Source organism: Sus scrofa, chromosome 17, assembly GCF_054392235.1.
Source record: "Sus scrofa isolate SSC_HxYL_T2T_F1_AM1 chromosome 17, Sscrofa_HxYL_maternal_Yorkshire_Landrace_v2.0, whole genome shotgun sequence".
NCBI classification, from domain to species: Eukaryota; Metazoa; Chordata; class Mammalia; order Artiodactyla; family Suidae; genus Sus; species Sus scrofa.
The window spans coordinates 18,572,478-18,594,266 of record NC_139399.1 but is presented as its reverse complement, the minus strand read 5'-3'; the positions used below and the strand labels follow the sequence as shown (position 1 = coordinate 18,594,266).

Below are 21,789 nucleotides of genomic sequence, written 5' to 3'. Positions count from 1 at the left end.
ATGCTTGAAATATTAACTATAATTCTGGTTTTTTTTTTTTTTCCTTTCTCTTTTTAGGGCCACCCCTTCAGCATATGGAAGTTCCCAGGCTAGGGGCTGAATTGGAGCTGCAGCTGCCGGCCTATGCCACAAGCCATGGCAACACCAGATCTGAGCCGCAAATGCAACCTATGCCACAGCTTGTAGCAACCCTGGATACTCAACCCACAGAGAGAGGCCAGAGATGGAACCTGCATTCTCACGGATACTAGTCTGGTTCATAACCTACTGAGTCACAACAGGAACTCCTAATTCTTAATATTAAGCATAGTTTTGATTAAAAAACAAATTCTTTTTTTTCTTGGTCACCCTGCAGCATATGGAGTTACCAGGCCAGGGATCAGATCCGAGCCACAGTTGCGAATTAAGCTGCAGCTGTGGCGACGCTGGATCTGGTCCGGGGATCGAACCCATATCCCAGCACTCTTAAACCACTACTGATCCTGTTGAACTACAGCGGGAACGCCCCAAAATGAATTCTTGGACAGTTACATGGACAGGTAAACTTTCCTGCCACCATTTCCAACCAGCTTTTATTTAGAGAAATATGAAAAATCAGGCAAAAACATTTCATTGTACAGTACCAAAGGATATAAGACAGGACAGTCTTCAGGGAAGCTTGTTATGCTGAAAAAGGATCAGAAATCAGACAGTCATATTAAACATTGATGGTCTCATGACTAAAAAGCAAGTTGCTATGGCCAATCAGAGGTGCCCATGTCTTCAGCAGCATGGACCCAACATGGGCGAGAGAAGACTTTTCTGGTGGAAGAAAGTCCTGGGAATACTATGTAGGGGAACAAATTCCAGTCTCAGAAAGCTTCCATGATTATGGGTGGGTGTGCTTCATGAATTTGCCATGTAGAAAAGCCAGTTCACTGTGCAAATTATGAAGGAGCAAAGATGAATTCAACTAGATAGAGGGGTAACAACAGCCATCAGAACACACATTAATTAGTCTGATATCCATTCTACATTTATCCCAGAACTCAATTTAAGAGGAAGTTATTCCAGTAACGTGATTTTTCTTTTTATTATTTTTTAGTTTAGTTTAGTTTTTTTTTTTTTTTTTTGACTGCATCCACGGCATGTGGAAGTTCCCGGGCCAGGGATTGAACCTTTGCCCCAGCAGTGACCTGAGCTGCTGCAGTGATAACACTGGATCCTTAACTCACTGGGCCATATGGGAACTCCAAGATTTTTATTTTTTAATTTGGCAAAAAAAGTTCAAATCAAGGTGGCCTCAGCTCTAGACTCTGGCTTCCAAGGATGTGTTTTTATTTCTGATTGTATCCTGAAGAAACGAAACGTCTTCCCATGGTGAAATCACCATCGATCCTCGTTAGGTATAGGCAGAATCTCTGCATTCAGGTCTTTTGAGGCCTTTTAAATTTATGTAACAAATGATTTGGAGATGCAATTTAAGAAAGCGAAACAAAATACACAAAAAGAAAACTAGGAAAAAGTCACAAGTATGATGATTTTTTTGGAGACAATTTTTTTTTTTAAAAAAAAAAGGCATTGATGATTTAGTAGAATGAGGAGACCATACGCTTGAACAATGATCACTTCTGTTGCTCATTTTCTGAGATTTCATTCCAGTGACAGCTGTACACTGTCAGCTTGGTTCTGTGGCTGCTGATAATCATACTTTCTTGCTATTAAAAAACAAACAGAACAACAACAACAAAAAAAAAAAAAGAAAAAAGGAGATACAATTAATAAAATAACAAAATGATTACTACCTCACATCATTCAATCAGTCAAATCAGGATTCTCAGTAAAGAATTACACAATTTTTTTCATTAGAGGAAATTTATTACATTTTATGGTACTCTAATCTCTCAGCACTGCTGATATCCAATTTCAGATGTTTATTTTTTTATTTTTATTTTATTTTTTTGTCTTTTTGCTATTTCTTGGGCCGCTCCCATGGCATGTGGAAGTTCCCAGGCTAGGGGTCTAATCGGAGCTGTAGTCTCCGGCCTACGCCAGAGCCACAGCAACGCGGGATTCGAGCCGCATCTGCAACCTACACCACAGCTCACGGCAATGCCGGATCGTTAACCCACTGAGCAAGGGCAGGGACCGAACCCGCAACCTCATGGTTCCTAGTCGGATTCGTTAACCACTGCGCCACGACAGGAACGCCCTCAGATGTTTATTATTATTGTTTTGTACATCAGGATTATTCAGAGCATGAAAATATAGGGTGAACACTACTCAAATGAACATTTTGTAATTTTCTTCTTTTTAAAAAATTTATTAGAGTTGATTTACAATGTGTCAATTTCTGCTGTACAGCTCTCTCTCTCTCTCTCTTTTTTTTTTTTTTTTTTTTGGTCTTTTTGTCTTTTTAGGGCAGCACTTGCGGCATATGGACGTTCCCAGGCTAGGGGTCCAATCGGAGCTATAACCACTGGCCTACGCCACAGCCACAGCAACATGGGATCTGAGCCTCGTCTGTGACCTACACCACATCTCATGGCAATGCTGGATCCTTAACCCACTGAGCAAGGCCAGGGATTGAACACGCGTCCTCATGGATGCTAGTTGGGTTTGCTAACTGCTGAGCCACGATGGGAACTCTTATACAGCTTTGAAAAAAAAAAGTTTTTAATTAAAGTATAGTTGATTTGCAATGCTGATTTTCTTCTTTTCTCATACTTCCATCTCAAGATAAGTTACTAATGCTTTTGTCCACATCATAAGTAATTTGACTATATTTTAACTTATAAGCGGAAGAGACTTATTGAATGTTGTTAATATGAACTAGAAGAAAAAGCAGATATGCAATCCGGTATTTTTTTTGTGCTTCTGAGAAATGGTTATTGAAGGTCTTAACTTGAAACTAGAGAGAGTGCAGGGGTGAAATCTTCGTGAATGTCATTCATTGTTTGTACCTTTAAAACTTTCAGTCTCTAACCCCATCAAAAAGTGGGCAGAAGATCTAAACAGACAATTCTCCAAAGAAGACGTATGGATGGCAAAAAAACACATGAAAAGATGTTCAACATCACTAATATTAGAGAAATGCAAATCAAAACTACTATGAGGTACCACCTTACACCAGCCGTAATGGCCATCATCAAAATGTCTACAAACAATAAATGCTGGAGAGGGTGTGGAGAAAAAGGAACCCTATTACACTGTTGGTGGGATTGTAAATTGGTGCAATAACTGTGGAAAACAGTATGGAGATTCCTCAGAAAACTAAAAATAATTACCATTTGATCCAGCAATCCCACTTCAGAGAAAACCATGATTCGAAAAGACACATGTACTCCAATGTTCACTGCAGCACTCTATACAATAGTCAAGACATGGAAACAACCTAAATGTCCATTGACAGAGGAGTGAAAAATGAACATGTGGTACATATATACAATGAAATACTACTCAGCCATAAAAAGGGAAGAAATAATGGCATTTGCAGCAACATGGATGGACCTAGACATGATCATGCCAAGTGAGTCAGACAGTGAGACACCAACATCATATGAGGGATCTAAAAATAGGATATGATAAACTTCTATGAAGAAGAGACACTGACTCATAGACTTTGAAAAACTTACGGTTTCCAAAGGAGACCAGTTGGGGGGTGAGGGGGGATGGGCTGGGGGTTTAGGATGGAAATGCTATAAAATTGGGTTGTGATGATCATTGTACAACTGTAAGTGTAATAAAATTCACTGAGCTAAAAGAATAAAAATTTAAGTCTCTACATTAAGTTTTTACCAGCCAATGAAGAGATACTTTTTGTTTATACACTCAGGGTGGATCCAGATTTTTGTGGCCTAAAGTGTATACAATTTTGGGAGTCCTCTTTCAAGAAAAGAATTGTGTTTGCTATTTCCTCTTGAACCTCCAGGCTAAATCAGGACTCGATTTGTCACCAACAGTAAGAATGATCCAATGTGATGGGATTCTTTCAATGGGCAAATACTCACTACTTCTAAGAATAATGGCTTCCAAAGATGTCCACGTCTTCATCCCCCTAATCTGTGACTATGACACCTTATGGGGCAAAAGGGACTTCAAAAAACAGAAAAACTAACACACCCTTAAACACAGAAATTCTGACATATTTTATGCCATTCCCATCAACCAAAAAAAGAACCATACACTGAATTCATGATGGTATAGCCTATACTATTGAACATATTTTTTGAGAGGAGCTAACTTCTTTGACAAGGCATCAAGAAAAACCTAATCCTTTACTATAATTTTCCATATAGATCTTCTGGCTTCCTGCTTTTTTTTTTTTAATACTTAAATCAAGTTTTCCTTAAGGATTTTTTGGTGTGGTAAAATATAAAAGCACAAAAGTTGCCAATTTGACTATTTTTAACTGGACTGTTCAGGGGCGTTAACTACATTCACATTAAATTGATGCTGAAAAATCTTTAGAGGTTCTACTTCTATTAAAAATATATAAAAATATACATAAATACCTATATATAAATATAATACATATTAATATATAATATATGAACAATATATATTAACATATTATATTAATATATAGATAGATATATTTGTGTATGTACATGAGTTCCCACTGTGGTGCAGTGAGTTAAGGACCTCACATTGGTCGCAGCTGCAACTTGGATTAGATCCTTGGCCAGGGAACTTCTGTATGCATGCCATGGGTGTGGCCAAAAAAGAAAAACTATGCATATATGTTTTTTCTACTTTGTAGCCTGAAATTCCATTCCACTTGAGAGATACACTAGTAATATTCCTGCTGATCATTCTTTCTTGCTTCTTCTTCTTCTTCTTCTTTTTTTTTTTTTTTTTGCCTTTTTGCCTTTTCTAGGGCTGCTTCTGCAGCATATGGAGGTTCCCAGGGTAGGGGTCTAATCAGAGCTGTTGCTGCTGGCCTACACCAGAGCCACAGCAACGCAGGATCCGAGCTGTGTCTGTGACCTACACCACAGCTCACGGCAATGCCGGATCCTTAACCCACTCACTGAGCAAGGGCAGGGATCGAACCTGCAACCTCATGGTTCCTAGTCAGATTCGTTAACCACTGCGCCATGACAGGAACTCCTTTCTTGCTTCTTTTTATGCACATGCACATACACATTTAAGTTTTTACCACAGACATCTTTCTTTTAAAAATGTCCAGTCTTTTTTCCATGAGTCCCCGAGTGTTCTCATTAAGGTAATGAATGTTAATAATCTGAGGTGTACCTTCCCAAGCCTTCCCCCATAACTGCATAACTCTATAGCACATTTTTATTGCACATAGATAGGGATGTTCTGGTCATTTGATTTGAAAGGAGTGGCATCCTAGCATATATATGATTACATCTTGCTATTTCTCCCTTAATGATACACTGTAGAAACCACACCTCATTTTTTTTTCCTTTTAGGGCCACACCCGTGGCATATGGAAGTTCCTATGCTAGAGGTCAAAGTGGAGCTACCACTGCCAGCCTGTATCACAGCCATAGCAATGCAGGATCCGAGCCACATCTGTGATGTACACCGCAGCTCACAGCAACACTGGATCCTTAACTCACCGAGCGGGGCCAGGGATTGAACCTTCGTCCTGATGGATACTAGTCAGGTTTGTCCTGCTGAGCCATGATGGGAACTCCCACACCTCATTTTTTTAAGTGGTGGTATCAAAGGCTGTGGCTTAGATGTATAATTCATTCTGGCTCCCCACCCTTTAACCTTTGCTTCTTCTCCACCACCCACACATCACAGTGTTCGGTACTATAGTACACACTAATCCCAGGCCATGACCTCTGGCCTTGCACACGGAGGCCACCTTCCTGGAAGCTGCTCCTATAATGCTTTGGAGTAACAATTTAATTTTAACGGAAGTGACTACAAACTCCATAACACACAATCATTGAATTGTAACAGAAGTGACCGCAAATCCCACAAACACACACTTCAAACCCAGCTGAAAGTGACTTCAACATCCCCTCAGCCAGATCCCCAAAATGCTCTCAGCCACCTCAGTGCCACGATGCACAAGGGAAGCGCAAAAGATGGAAACTGGAAGAAGACCAGATTGCAGTCTCATCGGTTGTTAAAATACCTAATTTTTGTAAAATTTACAAAAATATTGACCACATGAACACATTGCTAGAGCTCATCTTGGGGCCCTGGAAGGACCCAGCCTGAGTGAAGGGTCCCAAAACACTAACTTCATGCAACCTGGGTTTGCTGATACTATGTTGAGCATCTGGAAAAGGCACTATGTTTTCATTTTGGCTATTTTTTTCCTTTTAATTAAAACATTTCTTGTATTGAGGTCTAGTTGATTTACAATGTTGTGTTAGCTTCAGCTGCACAGTAAAATGATTCAGTTATATGTACACGCTCTTTTTCATATTCTTTTCCACTATGGTTTATTATGGGATATTGAATATATTGAATATTCCCCATGCCATTATCAGCTGTTTCTGATAACCTCTGCCAACGCGATTCAATTCCAAATGTCTATTTTTTTTCTTTAAAAATTTTTATTCTTTTTATGGACACACCTGTGGCATATAGAAATTCCCAGGTCACGGGGCAAATGAGAGCTGCAGCTAAGGCCTACTATGCCATAGCCACAGCAACACCAGATCCAAGACGCATCTGCGACCTACGCCGCGGGTTGCGGATCCTTAACCCACTGAGTGAGGCCAAGGGTTGAACCTGCATCCTTACAGAGACAATGTGGGGTCTTTAACCTGCTGAGCCCCAACAGGAACTCCCCAAAAGTCTTATCTTAAATATGCTTACGTATGTAGTTAAGCACAGAGTATACTTACAAATGGAATACATTTCCAGTTGCTGTCTTAGACGAATTTTACTTATTGTGTCATAAAAGTTGGGCTCTGACAAAGTTTCTGCTGTAGGCGGCACACTGAATATCCTCATAATTTTTCTTTTATTCCTAAAACACAAAAGTAATGCAGAAGAGATTTACAGCCATATCTATAGGACAATAACATTCTTGTGATCATAGTAATCTGAAGTGGTATTAAAAGGATGGGAGTTCCCGTCGTGGCGCAGTGGTTAACGAATCCGACTAGGAACCATGAGGTTGCGGGTTCGGTCCCTGCCCTTGCTCAGTGGGTTAAAGATCTGGTGTTGCTGTGAGCTGTGGTGTAGGTTGCAGATGCGGCTCAGATCCCGTGTTTCTGTGGCTCTGGAGTGGGCCGGTGGCTACAGCTCCGATTCGACCCCTAGCCTGGGAACCTCCATATGCCGCAGGAGCAGCCCAAGAAATAGCAAAAAGACAAAAAAATAAAAAATAAAAAATAAAAAATAAATAAATAAAAGAATGTAGGTGGCAATGAGTCCATCTTCTAGCTTGTTATGCCTCCTTGGCTCAAGGGTTCTTTCACTAAAAATATGAAGCAGTACGTGCACAGCCACAGGGTTAGAAGAAGGAAAGGAAGGAGCAGAACACACCCACTTCATACAACAAAGTGACAGCCACGCCTCGATCCCTGCAAAGGAGTCATATTGTCTGGAAAAATGCACAAACAAAATAAGATGATTTTTTTCTCTCCCTCTCATGTCATGCAAATAAAGCCAAATTACTGGGTTAGAGAAGAAAAGGAATGTGAACAGATTTTAATTTTAGAAAACAATGAATAAACATATTTCTTTCTTTTCTTTTTTTTGCTTTTTAGGGCTACACCCATGTCATATGGAAGTTCCCAGGCTATGGGTCAAATCAGAGCTATAGCTGCTGGCCTATGCCACAGCCACAGCAACACCAGATCCCTGACCCACTGAGCGAGGCCAGGGATCAAACCTGCATCCTCATGGATACCAGCTGGATTTCTTTCTGCTGTGTACAATGGGAACTTTCAAATATATTTCTTTTTAAATTTTTTGTAAGATTTTTATTTTTTCTATGATAGTTGATTTACAATGTTCTGTCAATTTCTGCTGTACAGCAAAGTGACCCGGTCTCACACACACACATTCTTTTTCTCACATTATCTTCCATCATGTCCCATCACAAGTGGCTAGATATAGTTCCCTGTGCTATACAGCAGGATCTCATAGCTTATTCACTTCAAATGCAATAGTTTGCATCTACTAGCCCCAAACTCCTAGTCTATCCCATTCCTTCCCCCCAAATGTATTTCTTTTTTTTTTTTTTTGTCTTTTGTCTTTTTGTTGTTGTTGTTGTTGCTATCTCTTGGGCCGCTACCACGGCATATGGACGTTCCCAGGCTAGGGGTCGAATCAGAGCTGTAGCCACCGGCCTACGCCAGAGCCACAGCAACGCGGGATCTGAGCCGTGTCTGCAACCTACACCACAGCTCACGGCAACGCCGGATCCTTAACCCACTGAGCAAGGGCAGGGACCGAACCTGCGACCTCATGGTTCCTAGTCGGATTCGTTAACCACTGCGCCACGACGGGAACTCCCCCAAATGTATTTCTTAAATAGAGTAGCATGGCCTTAGTGGGGCCATCTAGTTAAAATTAATTAATGTATCTCTGCTTTTATTTAAAAAAATTTTTTTAGAAAGTATAGTTGATTTATAATACTGTGGGTCAATTCTGCTGTACAGCAAAGTTACTCAGTTATACACATATAGCCAAGGAGACTGGATATAGTTCCCTGTGGTATACAACAGGACTTCGTGGCCCATCCATTCTATTTCTTTTTTTTTTTTTTTTTTCTTTTTTGGCTGCCCCACGGCATATGGAATTTCTGGGCCAGGGATCAGATCCAAGCTGCAGTTGTGACCCAGGCTGCAGCTGTGGCAACAGTGGAGCCTTTAACCCACTGTGCCGGGCCAGGGATTGAACCTGCGTGCTGGCGCTGCAAAGATACTGCCGATCCCATTGTGCCACAGGGAGCTCTCCTGTCTCTCCATTCTAAATATAATAGTTTACATCTACTAACCCCAAACTCAGTCCATCCCACTCCCTCTGCCCTCCCCCTTGGCAACCACAAGTCTGTTCTCTATGTCCGTGAGTCTGTTTCTGTTCTGGGGTGGGGAGGAGGCAGTGGCTATTTTTAGGAGAACATTGTTACCTGCCAGTGTCCCTTCGCCCCATGATTTCTAGAGGCTTCTCTCACCCACCCCCAGAGAGTACAGGCGTTCAGTGGGCCAGCTGTTCAGGGGTCATGAGGGCTAGCCTGAGTGTCTGATGGCAAGTGTGGGCTCTGAGCTGTTCCCCAGGCCAAGCATCAATTACTCTTGGATGACTAATTATTCTGAACTATCTAATGCCTTTGACCTTGGAAGAGGACGCCATGAAGCACGTGGCTAAGAGCAGAAGCAACTCCGTCCAACAACTACAGTTTTTCCTCTTCAAAGCACCCCCGCCTCCCTGCCCCGACCTTTTCCACTGTACTTAAAGGAAAGGAGCCAGGGAGTGCAGAAAAGAACAGTTAAGTTGTGCTAGAGCAGCTGGAATTGCAGCAGGAAATATTTACTGAGGGTTCACTCTCTGTGGCCCATCAGGGACACAAAGGTTAAATGAAAGTCCTTGTTCTCGGGGGACTGAGTTTTCATGGGATGGCCAGACATGTAATCGGACCACACTAAAATTATTTAATAAGTGCTACGACATAGTCACGCCCAAGAAACAGAAGGGGCTGCTTGAAACATGCAAAGACAGAATGGCTGAACACATAGGCATTAGAGTTTCTGCATTTCAGGGATGTGGGCCAAGATATGTGCTCATCCAAGGGTGGCAGTAAACCCAGGCTGCGTGATAAAATGAGCTCTATTAGAAATGATAGAATGGGGGTACAGAGCAGCTGGTCCGGGTGCTGGGAGCAGCACTAAAAGCCCCTCTCTTAGAGCAACTGCCTTTTTCAAAGCCAAATCCTGGTGACCAGTATCTGAGGGCAGACCCAAATGGATAGAGCTTTCAGATCCGGAACAAAAATGCTATGAAAATATTTTTGGCAGTTAATTTAGATAAAACAAACCAACCAATCTGCAAATCTTTGAGACGCCCAGTTTCTTCCTTTCTTTCCCTCTCCCTGCCTTCCTTCCTCCCTTTCTTTTTTGGGGGGGCTTTTTAGGGCTGCACCCATGGCACATGGAGGTTCCCAGGCTACGGGTCAAATCAGAGCTGCAGCTGCTGGCTTACACCACAGTCACAGCAACACAGGCTCTGAGCCCTGTCTGTGACATATACTATAGCTTATGGCAACACCAGATCCTTAACCCACTGAGTAAGGCCAGGGATTGAACCCACGTCCTCATGGATCCTAGTTGGGTTCGTTACCACTGAGTCATGACGAGAACTCCCCAGCTTCTTATCTATCCTGAGATGTTAAAGCATTTACCTCTTGGCATACATGAAGAGCCCAAAGCTGACAAGGATCACAACCAGGTAAACGTTGGTGGCTTCATTCCAGGCCTCGTGAACACTGTAATCCATGGAACCATCGTCACCCATTACTTCGTAACCTGCAGGCATGGGGCTGTAAGGCAGCAAAGATGGCAGGGCTTCTTTCAGTTAGTGATGGTTTGATGTCTGGACAAGGGCTGGTGAACATGGAACCTGCTGGTCAGCTCTAGTCACTGCCTGTTTCTTTTTCTTTTTTTTTTTTTTTTTGGTCCTTTTGCTATTTCTTTGGGCCGCTCCCGCGGCATATGGAGGTTCCCAGGCTAGGGGTCTAATTGGAGCTGTAGCCACCGGCCTACACCAGAGCCACAGCAACGCGGGATCCGAGCCGCATCTGCAACCTACACCACAGCTCACGGCAACGCCGGATCGTTAACCCACTGAGCAAGGGCAGGGACCGAACCCGCAACCTCATGGTTCCTAGTCGGATTCGTTAACCACTGCGCCACAACGGGAACTCCGTCACTGCCTGTTTCTGAATGGCCCAGGAGCCAAGAAGGTTTTTACATTTCTAAATGGATACATTTTCTTTTCTTCTTTTCCTTTTATGGCTGCTTTTTCTGCTGCAACTGTGGCATATGGAGGTTCCCAGACCAGGGGCTGAATCAGAACTGCAGCTGTGACCTACACCACAGACACAGAAACATTGGATCCGAGCCAGATCTGCAGACTACCTTGCAGCTAGAGGCAATGGTGGATGCTTAACCCACTGAGTGAGGCCAGGGATCAAACCTGTATCCTCATGGATACTAGTTGGGTCCTTAACCTGCCAAGCCACATTTTATCTTGTTTTGCTTGTTTTTTTGTTTTTGATCGCATCCAAGGGATGGAAGTTCCTGGGCCAGAGACTGAACCCAAACCACAGCAGTGACCTGTTGAGCCACCTTGGAACTCCTAAATGGATACATTTTAAACAGTAATAAGTAGTAGGGAATATCTTACATTTTTGCCTCATAGTCCTCAAAGCCTAAAATATTGACAATCTGGCCTGTGAAGAAAAAAATTGGCCAACCTTGGTCCAAATCACTAAGACAAGTTACACGTTTCCCCTTTTTTTCAACTTTGAAGCATCATAGCTCCTACATAAAAGTTAAAAGTCAGGGAGTTCCCATCGTGGATCAGCAGATATAACCTGACTAGTATCCATGAGGATGTAGGTTTGATCCCTGGCCCTACTCAGTGGATTAAGGATGCAGCATTGCCATGAGCTGTGGTGTAGGTCAACGACTTGGCTCAGATCTGGCAATATGGTGGCTATGGCATAGGCCAGCAGCTATAGCTCCGACTCAACCCCTCGCCTAGGAACTTCCATATGCCGAGGGTGTGGCCCCTAAAAAGCCCCCCCCCAAAAAGTTAAAAGTCGATATTAAAAAAAATCATATTTCTAAAAGGATATGAGTTGAAATGTCAATGCACAGTTTCCAAACTGTAATCATCACTCAGATGAAAGCAACTGAATATTTAGAACACAGGCCCAGGAGTTCTCACTTTGGCTCAGCAGTAATGCACCCAACTAGCATCCATGAGTATGTGGGTTCGATCCCTGGCCTCATTCAGTGGGTTAAGGATCCAGCATAGCCGTGAGCTGTGGGGTAGGTTGTAGATGCGGGTCGGATCTGGTGTTGCTGTGGTATAGGCTGGCAGTTGCAGCGCCGATTCAGCCCCTAGCCTGGGAACTTCCATATGCTGTGGGTGCGGCCCTTAAAAGAAAAATACAAACAACAACAACAACAACAAAACCCCCCAAATACAGGCCCAAACAACTGCTGCGATGCTTGGAGAACAGGACAGTGCTGGACCCAGGATAGTAGCCTAGGTGAGATGCAACAGTCATGACCAGGCTCTTCCATAGACCCCAATGCATCTGGAAAACCAAAACTGTCTGGAGCTTTATCTAGCTTGGGCCTCCTGGCCAAATGTAGTTGAAAGAAACTATGGGATAAAAAGTTACTTTTTGCTATTTACACAGCTGGGACTTCTATTCAAGGAAATACCTTCTTTAGACATTCCCACAGAAAATAAGAGCCAGTAACAGCCAGGATATCAAATAGCAAGGGAAAGAGCTACAGTTTCTTACTTTGCAGTTGGGAAGTTAATTGAATTTTTTCTTAAAGAGAAAGTTCCTCCCCTGTGTTAAATCTAAACTAGCTAGGTCTAAGTAAAGTGACATAATCTGTGAAAGAAACTCAGAGTGTTGTTTCAGACATTTTATCAAAAGGAGAAAAACTGGAGTTCCCATTGTGGCTCAGTGGTTAATGAATCTGACTAGGAACCATGTGGTTTCGTGTTCGATCCCTGCCCTTGCTGAGTGGGTTAAGGATCCGGCGTTGCCGTGAGCTGTGGTGTAGGTTGCAGACTTGGCTTGGATCCCGAATTGCTGTGGCTGTGGTGTAGGCCGGTGGCTACAGCTCCAATTTGACCTCTAGCCTGGGAACCTCCATATGCTGCAGGAGCGGCCCTAGAAGAAGGCAAAAAGACAAAAAAAAAAGAAAAAAAGAAAAAAAGAAAAACTGGACAAATGATAGGCATTATAGTTTCTAATAAGACAGTCATTTTCTAATACCAAGAAAATGAGTAGCTGGAATGTCCAAGAAATTGTTTTGCAATTTTTTTTTCTAGACATCCTACAACAATAAAGGCATTGCAGAAATTCCTCCACTGAAATATCTTGCAATCTGTCCTGTGAGCCTCCAAAATGTTCTTTAATGTAGATTTGCCTCAGTTAAGTTAATAAGTGTATATTAAGTGCAGATTCTGTTTTTTTCTTAACAGTTTGCCTCTGCATAAAATGAATGAAACAGACTGTATTCATTTACAATAAAGTGAGTATCATGAATGGTCATTTAATTTAAATTCTAGACACTGAGGGCAAGAGTAATTTCCCTGAAACATCTATTGGTGTCTGATGAATACAAATATTGGTCTTATAAAAATTAGCCAGAGAATAATAAAAAGGGAACTTATTTTAAATGATCAAAATTAATAGATGCAAGATCTAAATATAATGTAATTATTAAACCATACCCAATTTCTAGGTATTAAAGACTGGTTATGGGATTTTTTTTTTAATTCAAGTATAGTTGCTTTACAATGCGTCAATTTCTGCTACAGCAAAGTCACTCAGTCATATATATATACATACATTCATTTTTTTTTTTTTTTTTTTTTTTTTGGTCTTTTTAGGGCTGCAGCTGTGGCACATGGAGGTTCCCACCAGGCTAAGGGTCATATTGGAGCTGTAGCCGCCAGCCTACACCACAGCCACAGCAAGGCCAGATCTGAGCTGGGTCTGGGACCTACACCACAGCTCACAGCAATGTTGGATCCCTAACCCACCGAGTGAGGCCAGGGATGGAACCTGCATCCTCATGGTTACTAGTCATCCTGCTGAGTCACGATGGGAACTCACCCCTTTATACACACACACACACACACACACACAGAGACATACTTTTTCTTTCTCATATTATCTTCCATCTTGTTCTATCCCAAGAGGATTTGTTTTCTTTTTTAAGAGATTGGAAGGCACGGGGCGGGGCGGGGCGGGGGGTGGGATTTGGCATTATTCGCAATTTCAATTCTTATTCCTTAAAACTGAACTCTAAAGTTTCAGAGTTTCTCTGAATGTAACATTAGGATTTGTAGTAAGTAATCATTCTACTTTAGAAATGGAAACTTCTGGAACATCAGAGACTACAAGTGTCTTCATAATTTATGGAAACTGAGATTTTGGTGTCTTTGATGATTTTCCCCCAGATTTTCATTGGTGCCAATATAAAATAACAACTGTGTTTTTGGCAATAAGAGATGATGTGAGGTGTCTGGTTTGAGATGCTGAAGGAGGATCTTACATCACAACAATGATGTGAGAGTGGCAGGCCTTGGGATTGGGAATTATGAACAAATTGGAGAAGGAAACAGGTAGCATTGAGGTAGGAGACAGCTGCACCCCGGGCTGAGTGGCTATGGCCCGTCTCTTGATGACACTGCAAGACAAGACACCTACAGGAGCATCAGGACCTGGCCAAGAGAGAGACCAAGTGACCACAATTTCATCCCCGCCAACTCTGGTTGAGAGGGACTTTCCAGCCCCATACCTACACAAAGAAGGCCCTCAATCTAGGGAGGGGGCCTAAGGAGAGATGGTCTCCAGCCCACAATATATCCTGCCAACCTCCCAGAAACCTTCATGCTGGAATCCATCTTGGCTAAAAGATGTGCATAAGTCAGACCAAATATGGGCCCAAACAAGACAGTTGGCTAGAGACAACCCCTGACCCCTGACCAGCCAGAGTACTCTTCCTGCCCCCTCCCAATAAAACCAATCTGAGTCACCTTAATTGTGAGCAGCTCATTCTGCAAGCTTGCCCGTGTGTTCTTTCACACATACTCTGCTTTTAACTCTACACCTGCTTCAAAATCTTGGTCTCTTTGCGGAATTCCTTTCCCAAGGAAGGCAAGGACCAGGTCCTCTCACTGCTGAACTCAGCATGGCCACTGGCACATTTTGCAGGTGCCTTCTTATCTGACACACTATGAAAATGCTTCCTACCTATTTTCTAACCCTGACAGCATCTGAGCCTGGTTAATTTTTTGCTTCGATTTTCACAAAGTTCTGGCCACATGCCACTCAATAAAGTGTGTATTCCTACAGAACTTGTCTTCCTCCTGCTACAAATACACCAGTCTTGATATTTAGAAAAGGTTTCTGAAATACTGCTGACCAAGAATGGTGAAATTTTAATGTGAATTATACAACTTGATTGGTATGCAACGCCACTCCTGCTCCAAAGTTCCGGAGACACTCACTTGAGTTATTTTTAGTAGTATAGCTGTGAAAGATTTGCACTGAGGGTAGGCCTTTCCTGCCCTCCATCATGACCAATGGCAGCACTCTGTAAGGCTGTCAGGAACAAGCAATGGTCTTGTTCAAAGTTATAATCCAGATCATGGCTCCCATGTGGCCTGACCTATGACTGGTCCCCTTCCACCTTGCCACCGTCTAACCCAGGACACATACACACACCTGCTGAGCGGTCTGCAGACCATGAGTGCCTTTGTCTGGAGTCTAAAGCAAAATGCCTAAGGGCATCACTCTGGTTCATTCCTGGCAAGTTAACTAATGTTTCAGCAAGATCACCGTGTGCTTAGGATTGTCATTCAGGGCTTTCCTGAGAAAACTGAACTTTTTTGGACATACCTTTCCTGTAAAGTCATCCTTGAACTCTTTCAGTAAGGAGATACTAGGATGCTGAACATAAGTATCCAGAGATAAAGTTGACAAGTATGACAACTAGGGCTTGATTTCATTTGACAAACTTTTAGGTAGAGAACAAGAACACTTCTTGGGCTCAAGTGACTGTTTCACAAGGTTTTTTTTTTTTTTTTTTTTTTGTCTTTTTGCTATTTCTTGGGCCGACTCCCTGGGCATATGTAGGTTCCCAGGCTAGGGGTCGAATCGGAGCTGTAGCCACTGGCCTACACCAGAGCCACAGCAACGCGGGATCCGAGCCGCGTCTGCGACCTACACCACAGCTCACGGCAGCGCCGGATCCTTAACCCACTGAGCAAGGGCAGGGACCGAACCCGCAACCTCATGGTTCCTAGTCGGATTCGTTAACCACTGCGCCACGACGGGAACTCCGTATCATAAGTTTTAAAACAGTTTCCTGATTTGCAGTTCCTGATACCATGTCTATTTAGGTGGTTCAATTTTGAGGATCACTTGTCAGCAATTATCTCTCAAAGCTTTGCTATCTTGAAACAAATTCAGATAAGAATCACTTATAGAGCTCCAAGAGTGTCTTTCAACACAGCCCAACTCCTAAGTGTGATTTTCTTGCAGTCCTCTGAATCCCTAAAGGTTTGAGTTCCTCAAACGGAAATGTATAAGCTCACAGGGCTTCCACTAAGACGAAGGAAATTAACATTTGAGGGCGCCTGTGCCGGCAGCGCCCGCATTCACTGAATTTTCACAACCCCCCTGCTGGGAGGCACTAAAGTTCCATTTGGCCGAAGACCGGGGATGGTGGTGGTGGTTTTGCAACTTGCCCAAAGCCGTCGAGGCCAGGGTATGGAGGGAAGTGTAGTCACATACCTAACCCCCAAACGTGAACGCTTCAGGCCCCACCCAGACCCGTGACACCCCCAGGTCCTGGAAAGAAGTGTGGTGAAGCAGGCACCTCGAAATCCATCCCCCACCCCCGTGTAAGCGGCCAGGGCAGCAGCGGCCTGGGCGCCGGCGCCCGCAGGCTGCACGGTGCGATCCTAAAGCGCGTCCGCTAAACCCAGCGGTCCCCAGCCAGCCCCGGCCTCGCGCTGGGGAGACCGCGACTTCCACCTCTCCATCCGCGTTTCCGGAACTCGGAGCCTCCCTACTCCCTCCCGCCCGAGAGGCTCAAGCGGGGCGCAGCGGCTGAGAGGCCGGGACGCCGGCGGGCAGTGGGCCGGGCACCGGGCTGGGGGCGCCTGCCCCTCCCCTTCTCCCCCTCCCCCACAAGCCGGGGCGGGGCGCACGGCGGGGGCGGGGCCGGACGGGGGCGGGGCCGGGCGGCCGCAGGCGCGGGGCGCGGGTCCACTCACGCTGCTCGCTCCGCAGGCGGCGCGAGGCTGGGCTGCTCTGCTCGGGGCTCCTTCCCCCGCAGTTGCGGCCGGACGCGCGGAGCCGGTTACCGAACGGACCCGGACGACCTCTGCTTCGTCATTTCCTGCCGGCCCGTTGGCTTCCGGATGGAACAAGGAGCCAGGTCTTTCCCCCCCGCCCCCCTCTCAGGGTTTGAACCGGAGAAGCGCAGCGACGGCCCCGGTGCCGCCTCCGGGCGCGTGAGTGGAGCCCGGTTCCCTTCCCTCCCCCGTGGCGCGGCGCCGGCCCCGCCCCCGGCCCCTCCCCGCCTCCCGGACCCGTAGCTACCCCGGCCTGCTGCTACCTCGGGGCTCCAGGGCGGTGGGTCTGGCCGCCGGCTGGAGGTCCACGTGGGTCCGGCCGCGGCGCGTCCGAGCGGGCCGGGAGAGGGGCCGGGTCCTCCGGGAGCGCAAGCAGCTTCCCGTCCCGCCTCGGCGCTCCTGGGCGCCGCTACCCGCGCGGGAGAACGAGTGTGCCTTGGCCCACGGTCGAGATTTAGCTGGAAACGCAAAGATTTTCTCTTTTCGTAATGAGGGCAGAGGGTTACTTTTAGTATTTACTTAGGAAAGCACGTGCTCTCCACACTTTTGCTGCACTTTTCTTGTCATAATAAATGATGCGTGCTGAGAGTATTGAAGTGTTTTAAAAACTGGATGTGCCCAGGATGCTGTAGTATTATTGTTAAAGTGACTTTGGGGTATTTAAGATTTGTGTGTGTGTAAAGAGTTGAAAAATTCTAGCTCGAGACAGGTAAAGAATTTATGTAGGATTTCAGCATCAGCATTGAAGTAATCAGATTTCAGCGGTTGGCGTAGCCTTGCAAATAAATGGCCACTTGTTCACGTGCTCGAGGTCTTAACTATTCATTTTGAGCGTGTTCTCTAGGATCAGCTGACTGCTGATTATAATTCATACTAGACCTTGTAGAGGTTGTATCCTTAATTGACAAGCAGAGATTAGAGCTAAGATTTAACACTCTACCCTTAGCAAGTTTTCTCTGCTTCTTTGTGGATCATTCTGTTAAAATTAAACTCAACTCTTCTGTAGAGGAAGAGCATTCCTTGGTATATAACAAAAGCTTTATTTTTAGTAGTAACATATTAGCTTATATATAGTATGTATATATAATCATATATGTAGTTTTGTAACTATTTAGTACAACTCCAAAGTTGGAAAATTAGAATCAATAATAATTGGGTAATGTTGAGTACCTACCGAGTGTTTGCCAGGCCTGTGCCATACTTTCTTTCATTTAATCTTCCAGATAACTTTTTGCATAAACATAGGTTGTTCAGAAATATTTGAGTACACGAGTTGATTTGAATGTGTCCAAGTGTGGAATATGTACATTAATTACTTCTGTTTCTGTTTTTTTTCGGTTTTTTTTTTTTTTTTTGTAAAATAAGGGTGTTGGCAGTATATAATGACTCAGAGAGTAAATGAATGTGTTTTTCAAGTTGGAAGAGGGCTTTACAATTACATGGAAGGGCAGTCAGTCCCTTCATTAGGGTATTCAGTAGTTTCCAAAGCCCTGTGTCATGTCTCTTTATCCAAGTTGCCATTACGTATCATTGTCACGCAATGAACAGGCCAGGCTTAGGACACTGGATAAAGGTAAATGTTGGGAAAGCCTTAATGTCCCCTTCTGAAAGGCCCCCTCTTTCCATATTTAGTTTCTAAGTGACATTCTTAATAAGAGTTAACAAATGACAGTCAAGCAGGAAGAGTAATTTTCTAGTACCAAACCAAGGAAATAAAAAACAGTGAATTGGCTATTACTTCTTAACATACCTGTGAATGTTAAGAATCTTGGGTAATCCATGCTGTAGGAGTTCTACCTGATTTTTCAGTTTGCCTTGAAATGTCTTCAACATATTCCAGTCCAGTATTTTGTGCATTAACAAGTTAAGTTTTTGGAGTTCCCCCCCATGACGGAGTGGGTTAAAAATCTGATTGCAGTGGCTCAGGTCACGGTAGAGCCCTGGGTTTGATCCTCGGCAGTGAGTTAGGCTGTTGGTGCAGCTGTGGCGGAGGTGGCAGCTGGGGCTTGGATGTGGTCCCTGGCCCAGGAATTTCCACATGGCATGGGGGTGGCCAAAAGAAAAGAAAGGAAAAGAAAAAGTTAATTTTTTGACTGGATTTAATTGAGTAGTTTTGACTTCCTTAATCCAGAAGTTTTATTTTGACTGTGTTTCCAGAGATACAGTTTAATGATGTATGGAGGAATAACAGTGATGAGAATGATGGTGGGATCCAGCAGTTGCATCTTGTGAGAGCAGAAATAGCTGAGAGAACGTGCAGAGGATGAGGGAGGGAGGTGCTTGGAAATGTGTCGTGTTTGCGGTTGGAGCGTATTTTCAGATAGTGCTCCATCACTGGAGGAAGAGGATTGAGAATGCTCTGCCGGTTAGGATTTTACGAGAACCTTCTTTGACCTGAAGGCATTTTCCCTGGGGAGGGGATGAGTGATTTGTCATCAGTGGAAGGATGTAGGAAGCAAAAGCTGCATGCATGTCTTTTCCGTGGAGTTACTATTTCCACCCATCGTGACTGATTCTTGCCACCACATGCATGTTCAGGCACATTCCTAGTAGAGATTTGATATTTGTGGGCAGCCACTAGTAGGAGAAGGAAAGAAGAGAAAGGGATGGCAAGTGACAAAGCACAGAGCTTTGGTTAATAGGCTTTCACTGGGGCACAATTTAGCGGCTGCGCCTCCACAGCCTCTATTATGAAAACCGTTCTGATAATACCGACTGTGTCTATAACTCTCTTCTATGTATCTGGAAATATGGAGAATCAACCTTTGAACATGCCTCAAGGAACAATGGAACACACTTAGAATACAGCCTATGACAAGTTTGTCATTTCTCATGCCAGCCATTTCTGTACATTTGTCACTTTTGGAGGCCGGGGTGACAGAATGCCAGCCTTGGCTCGTGTGTACGAGGCATTTAAACCATGTCATGTCTCACCGGGTTGGAGAACAGGTCCTTCTTCCTTCCTCCCTTCAGAACTCGGCTCTCAAGTGGGTGCCCTTTTCAGCTCCTGGGGTGCAGGGGCCTTTTCTGGGTCCCTCCTGGCCATCTGCCCGGAGGCGGGGACAGTGTCTGCATCGCAGGTGTGCAGGAAATACTTGTGCAATGAAGAGATAGGCTGGAATCCTCTCTGTTCTCACCTCCAGTGGAAATCCCACTCACCTTTAGGGGCAGGGCAGCCTCGCCTTCTCCGGAGTCTCAGCTCACAATGCACCCTTTGAGTGTCAGCTGTTTCTGCCACACACTTTGGCATTTAATCTCTTGCAGCTTTATATTGTCGCCTGAGTGTTCCCCGTGTTTTGTTTCCCCACCCCAAATACAGGCAGCTCGGAGGCAGGGAAGATTCCTTCGTGCTGGCCTGTGTTTGAGAACTTCCTTGGTCATCCAGTATACTAACATACACAGAGTAGGCTTCTTTTTACCTGTTGAGTGAATATTAGCTACTGTGGGAGAGCATCAGGAATGTTCACAATGTGGTCCCCATCCTCGAGTAGGTAGCATTTTAGTTGGGCAGCCATGGTGTACCCACGGGGAACAGTATGAGAATTTGGTGTTAAGTAAAGCAGATACTAATAGCTAACGTTTGTGTTGTGCGTAAAATCTGCCTGACACTGTCTCCAGTGCCTTTACAACGTTAGTTTATTTGAACCTCCTGACAACCCTTTGACACAGATGCAGTTATAATCCTGTTTTACAAATGAGGAGACAGAGACACAGCGAGGTCATGAAGTCACCTGCCCATGACCACAAGGCGAGTAGCAAGGAGGGAGACGGGATGTGAACCCAGGCAGCCTGGCACTTGAGTCAGAGTGGGTCCCCTGGTTCGGGGGGCAGTTACCTTGTCCGAGATGGGAGAGAGATCTAAAGGTTGCCCCAACTTTTCTTTTTCAAATATCAAAGTCGTGTACACCATGGCAGTGACTGAGCTGCAGCAACTGTACTGGATTCTTCAGGTGGAAGAGGTTGATTATGACACGGTGGTGGGGACACTGGATTTTGAAATGACTGAGGGCAAGAGGGAAGCAGCTGAGTTGGGAACCTCACAGCTGAGTGGGGAGTAGGACTCTGGGTATTGAATTCTAGGACAGTGATTCACCAGGACACGGGGCAAGGATCGTTCAAGTTCTAACTCAGTGCCAAGTAACTCCTTCTGCACTATTAAACAATGTTGAATGACACGCCTTAACCACTTTTCCATTTTAAACACTTTTAAACCCGGAGTGGGTGTAATTTACCAGGACGGGAGCAGTATGGAAGGCTTCCTGTGCCTGGCAGCCCTCATGTGGAATCTTGACCCACTTTTTCAGCCTGTCTTGGACAGTAAGAACACTCTTGGGGCCGGGAGACCTCTTCAAACCAAGTCATATTTCTCAGTGGGGAAAGAAAAAAAACCAAAACAACGTAAAATGGTGCTGTTGACTGGGTGACACACCTGAGGTGAAGTCACTTTGAGTTGGACGAGGGCCTCCAGACATAATCCAGCCAGATGAAGACAGATGGCCTTCCCTGAAAGCCCAGTTTTGTGTCCCTTTTGGTCGGGAGCTGACAGTGTTCTTTGGGGGGTGTTGGGCCTCAACAGAATCCGCTGAATCCAAATGACTCGGCAGATAGGGAAGCACACACATCAGCACAGCCGCTGTCCAGGAACCGGAGGAGGACGTGCCCTCGAGTGACGTGTGGGCCACCGCCCTGGTCAGCAGCCAGGGAGGGCCCTCATTCTGCAGGTATGGTGTTCTGAGTCGC

General features: G+C 44.7%; 2 protein-coding genes and 1 long non-coding RNA gene across 21 annotated transcripts in view; 2 read left to right on the top strand and 1 right to left on the bottom strand.

Annotated features, from left to right (window-relative positions):
* The window catches only part of LOC110257418 (uncharacterized), a 53,099-nt gene extending 49,343 nt beyond the window's left edge, over positions 1-3,756 (top strand). For both annotated transcript variants that reach the window (XR_014832761.1, XR_014832762.1), the window contains one exon: positions 2,958-3,756. This is a non-coding gene — a long non-coding RNA (uncharacterized LOC110257418). The remainder of the gene's footprint in view (positions 1-2,957) is intronic.
* SMIM19 (small integral membrane protein 19) lies at positions 533-17,539 on the bottom strand. 5 transcript variants are annotated; one of them, NM_001190224.2, is given in 5 exon segments: positions 533-1,697; positions 6,819-6,943; positions 10,325-10,462; positions 16,969-17,108; positions 17,313-17,538. In NM_001190224.2, coding segments are annotated over 3 exon segments (324 nt in total). In that variant the 5' UTR covers positions 10,459-10,462; positions 16,969-17,108; positions 17,313-17,538; the 3' UTR covers positions 533-1,632.
* Positions 16,957-21,789, top strand: part of SLC20A2 (solute carrier family 20 member 2) — a 116,000-nt gene continuing 111,167 nt past the window's right edge. For 2 of the 14 annotated variants that reach the window (XM_085004386.1, XM_085004394.1), the window contains exons 1-3: positions 16,957-17,132; positions 20,719-20,797; positions 21,626-21,770. The gene's annotated coding sequence lies outside the window, so the exon portion shown is untranslated. Of the gene's footprint in view, positions 17,209-20,718; positions 20,798-21,353; positions 21,771-21,789 lie in introns of all 14 variants that reach the window. The other 12 variants (XM_085004389.1, XM_085004391.1, XM_085004381.1 and 9 more) reach the window with 9 other exon arrangements.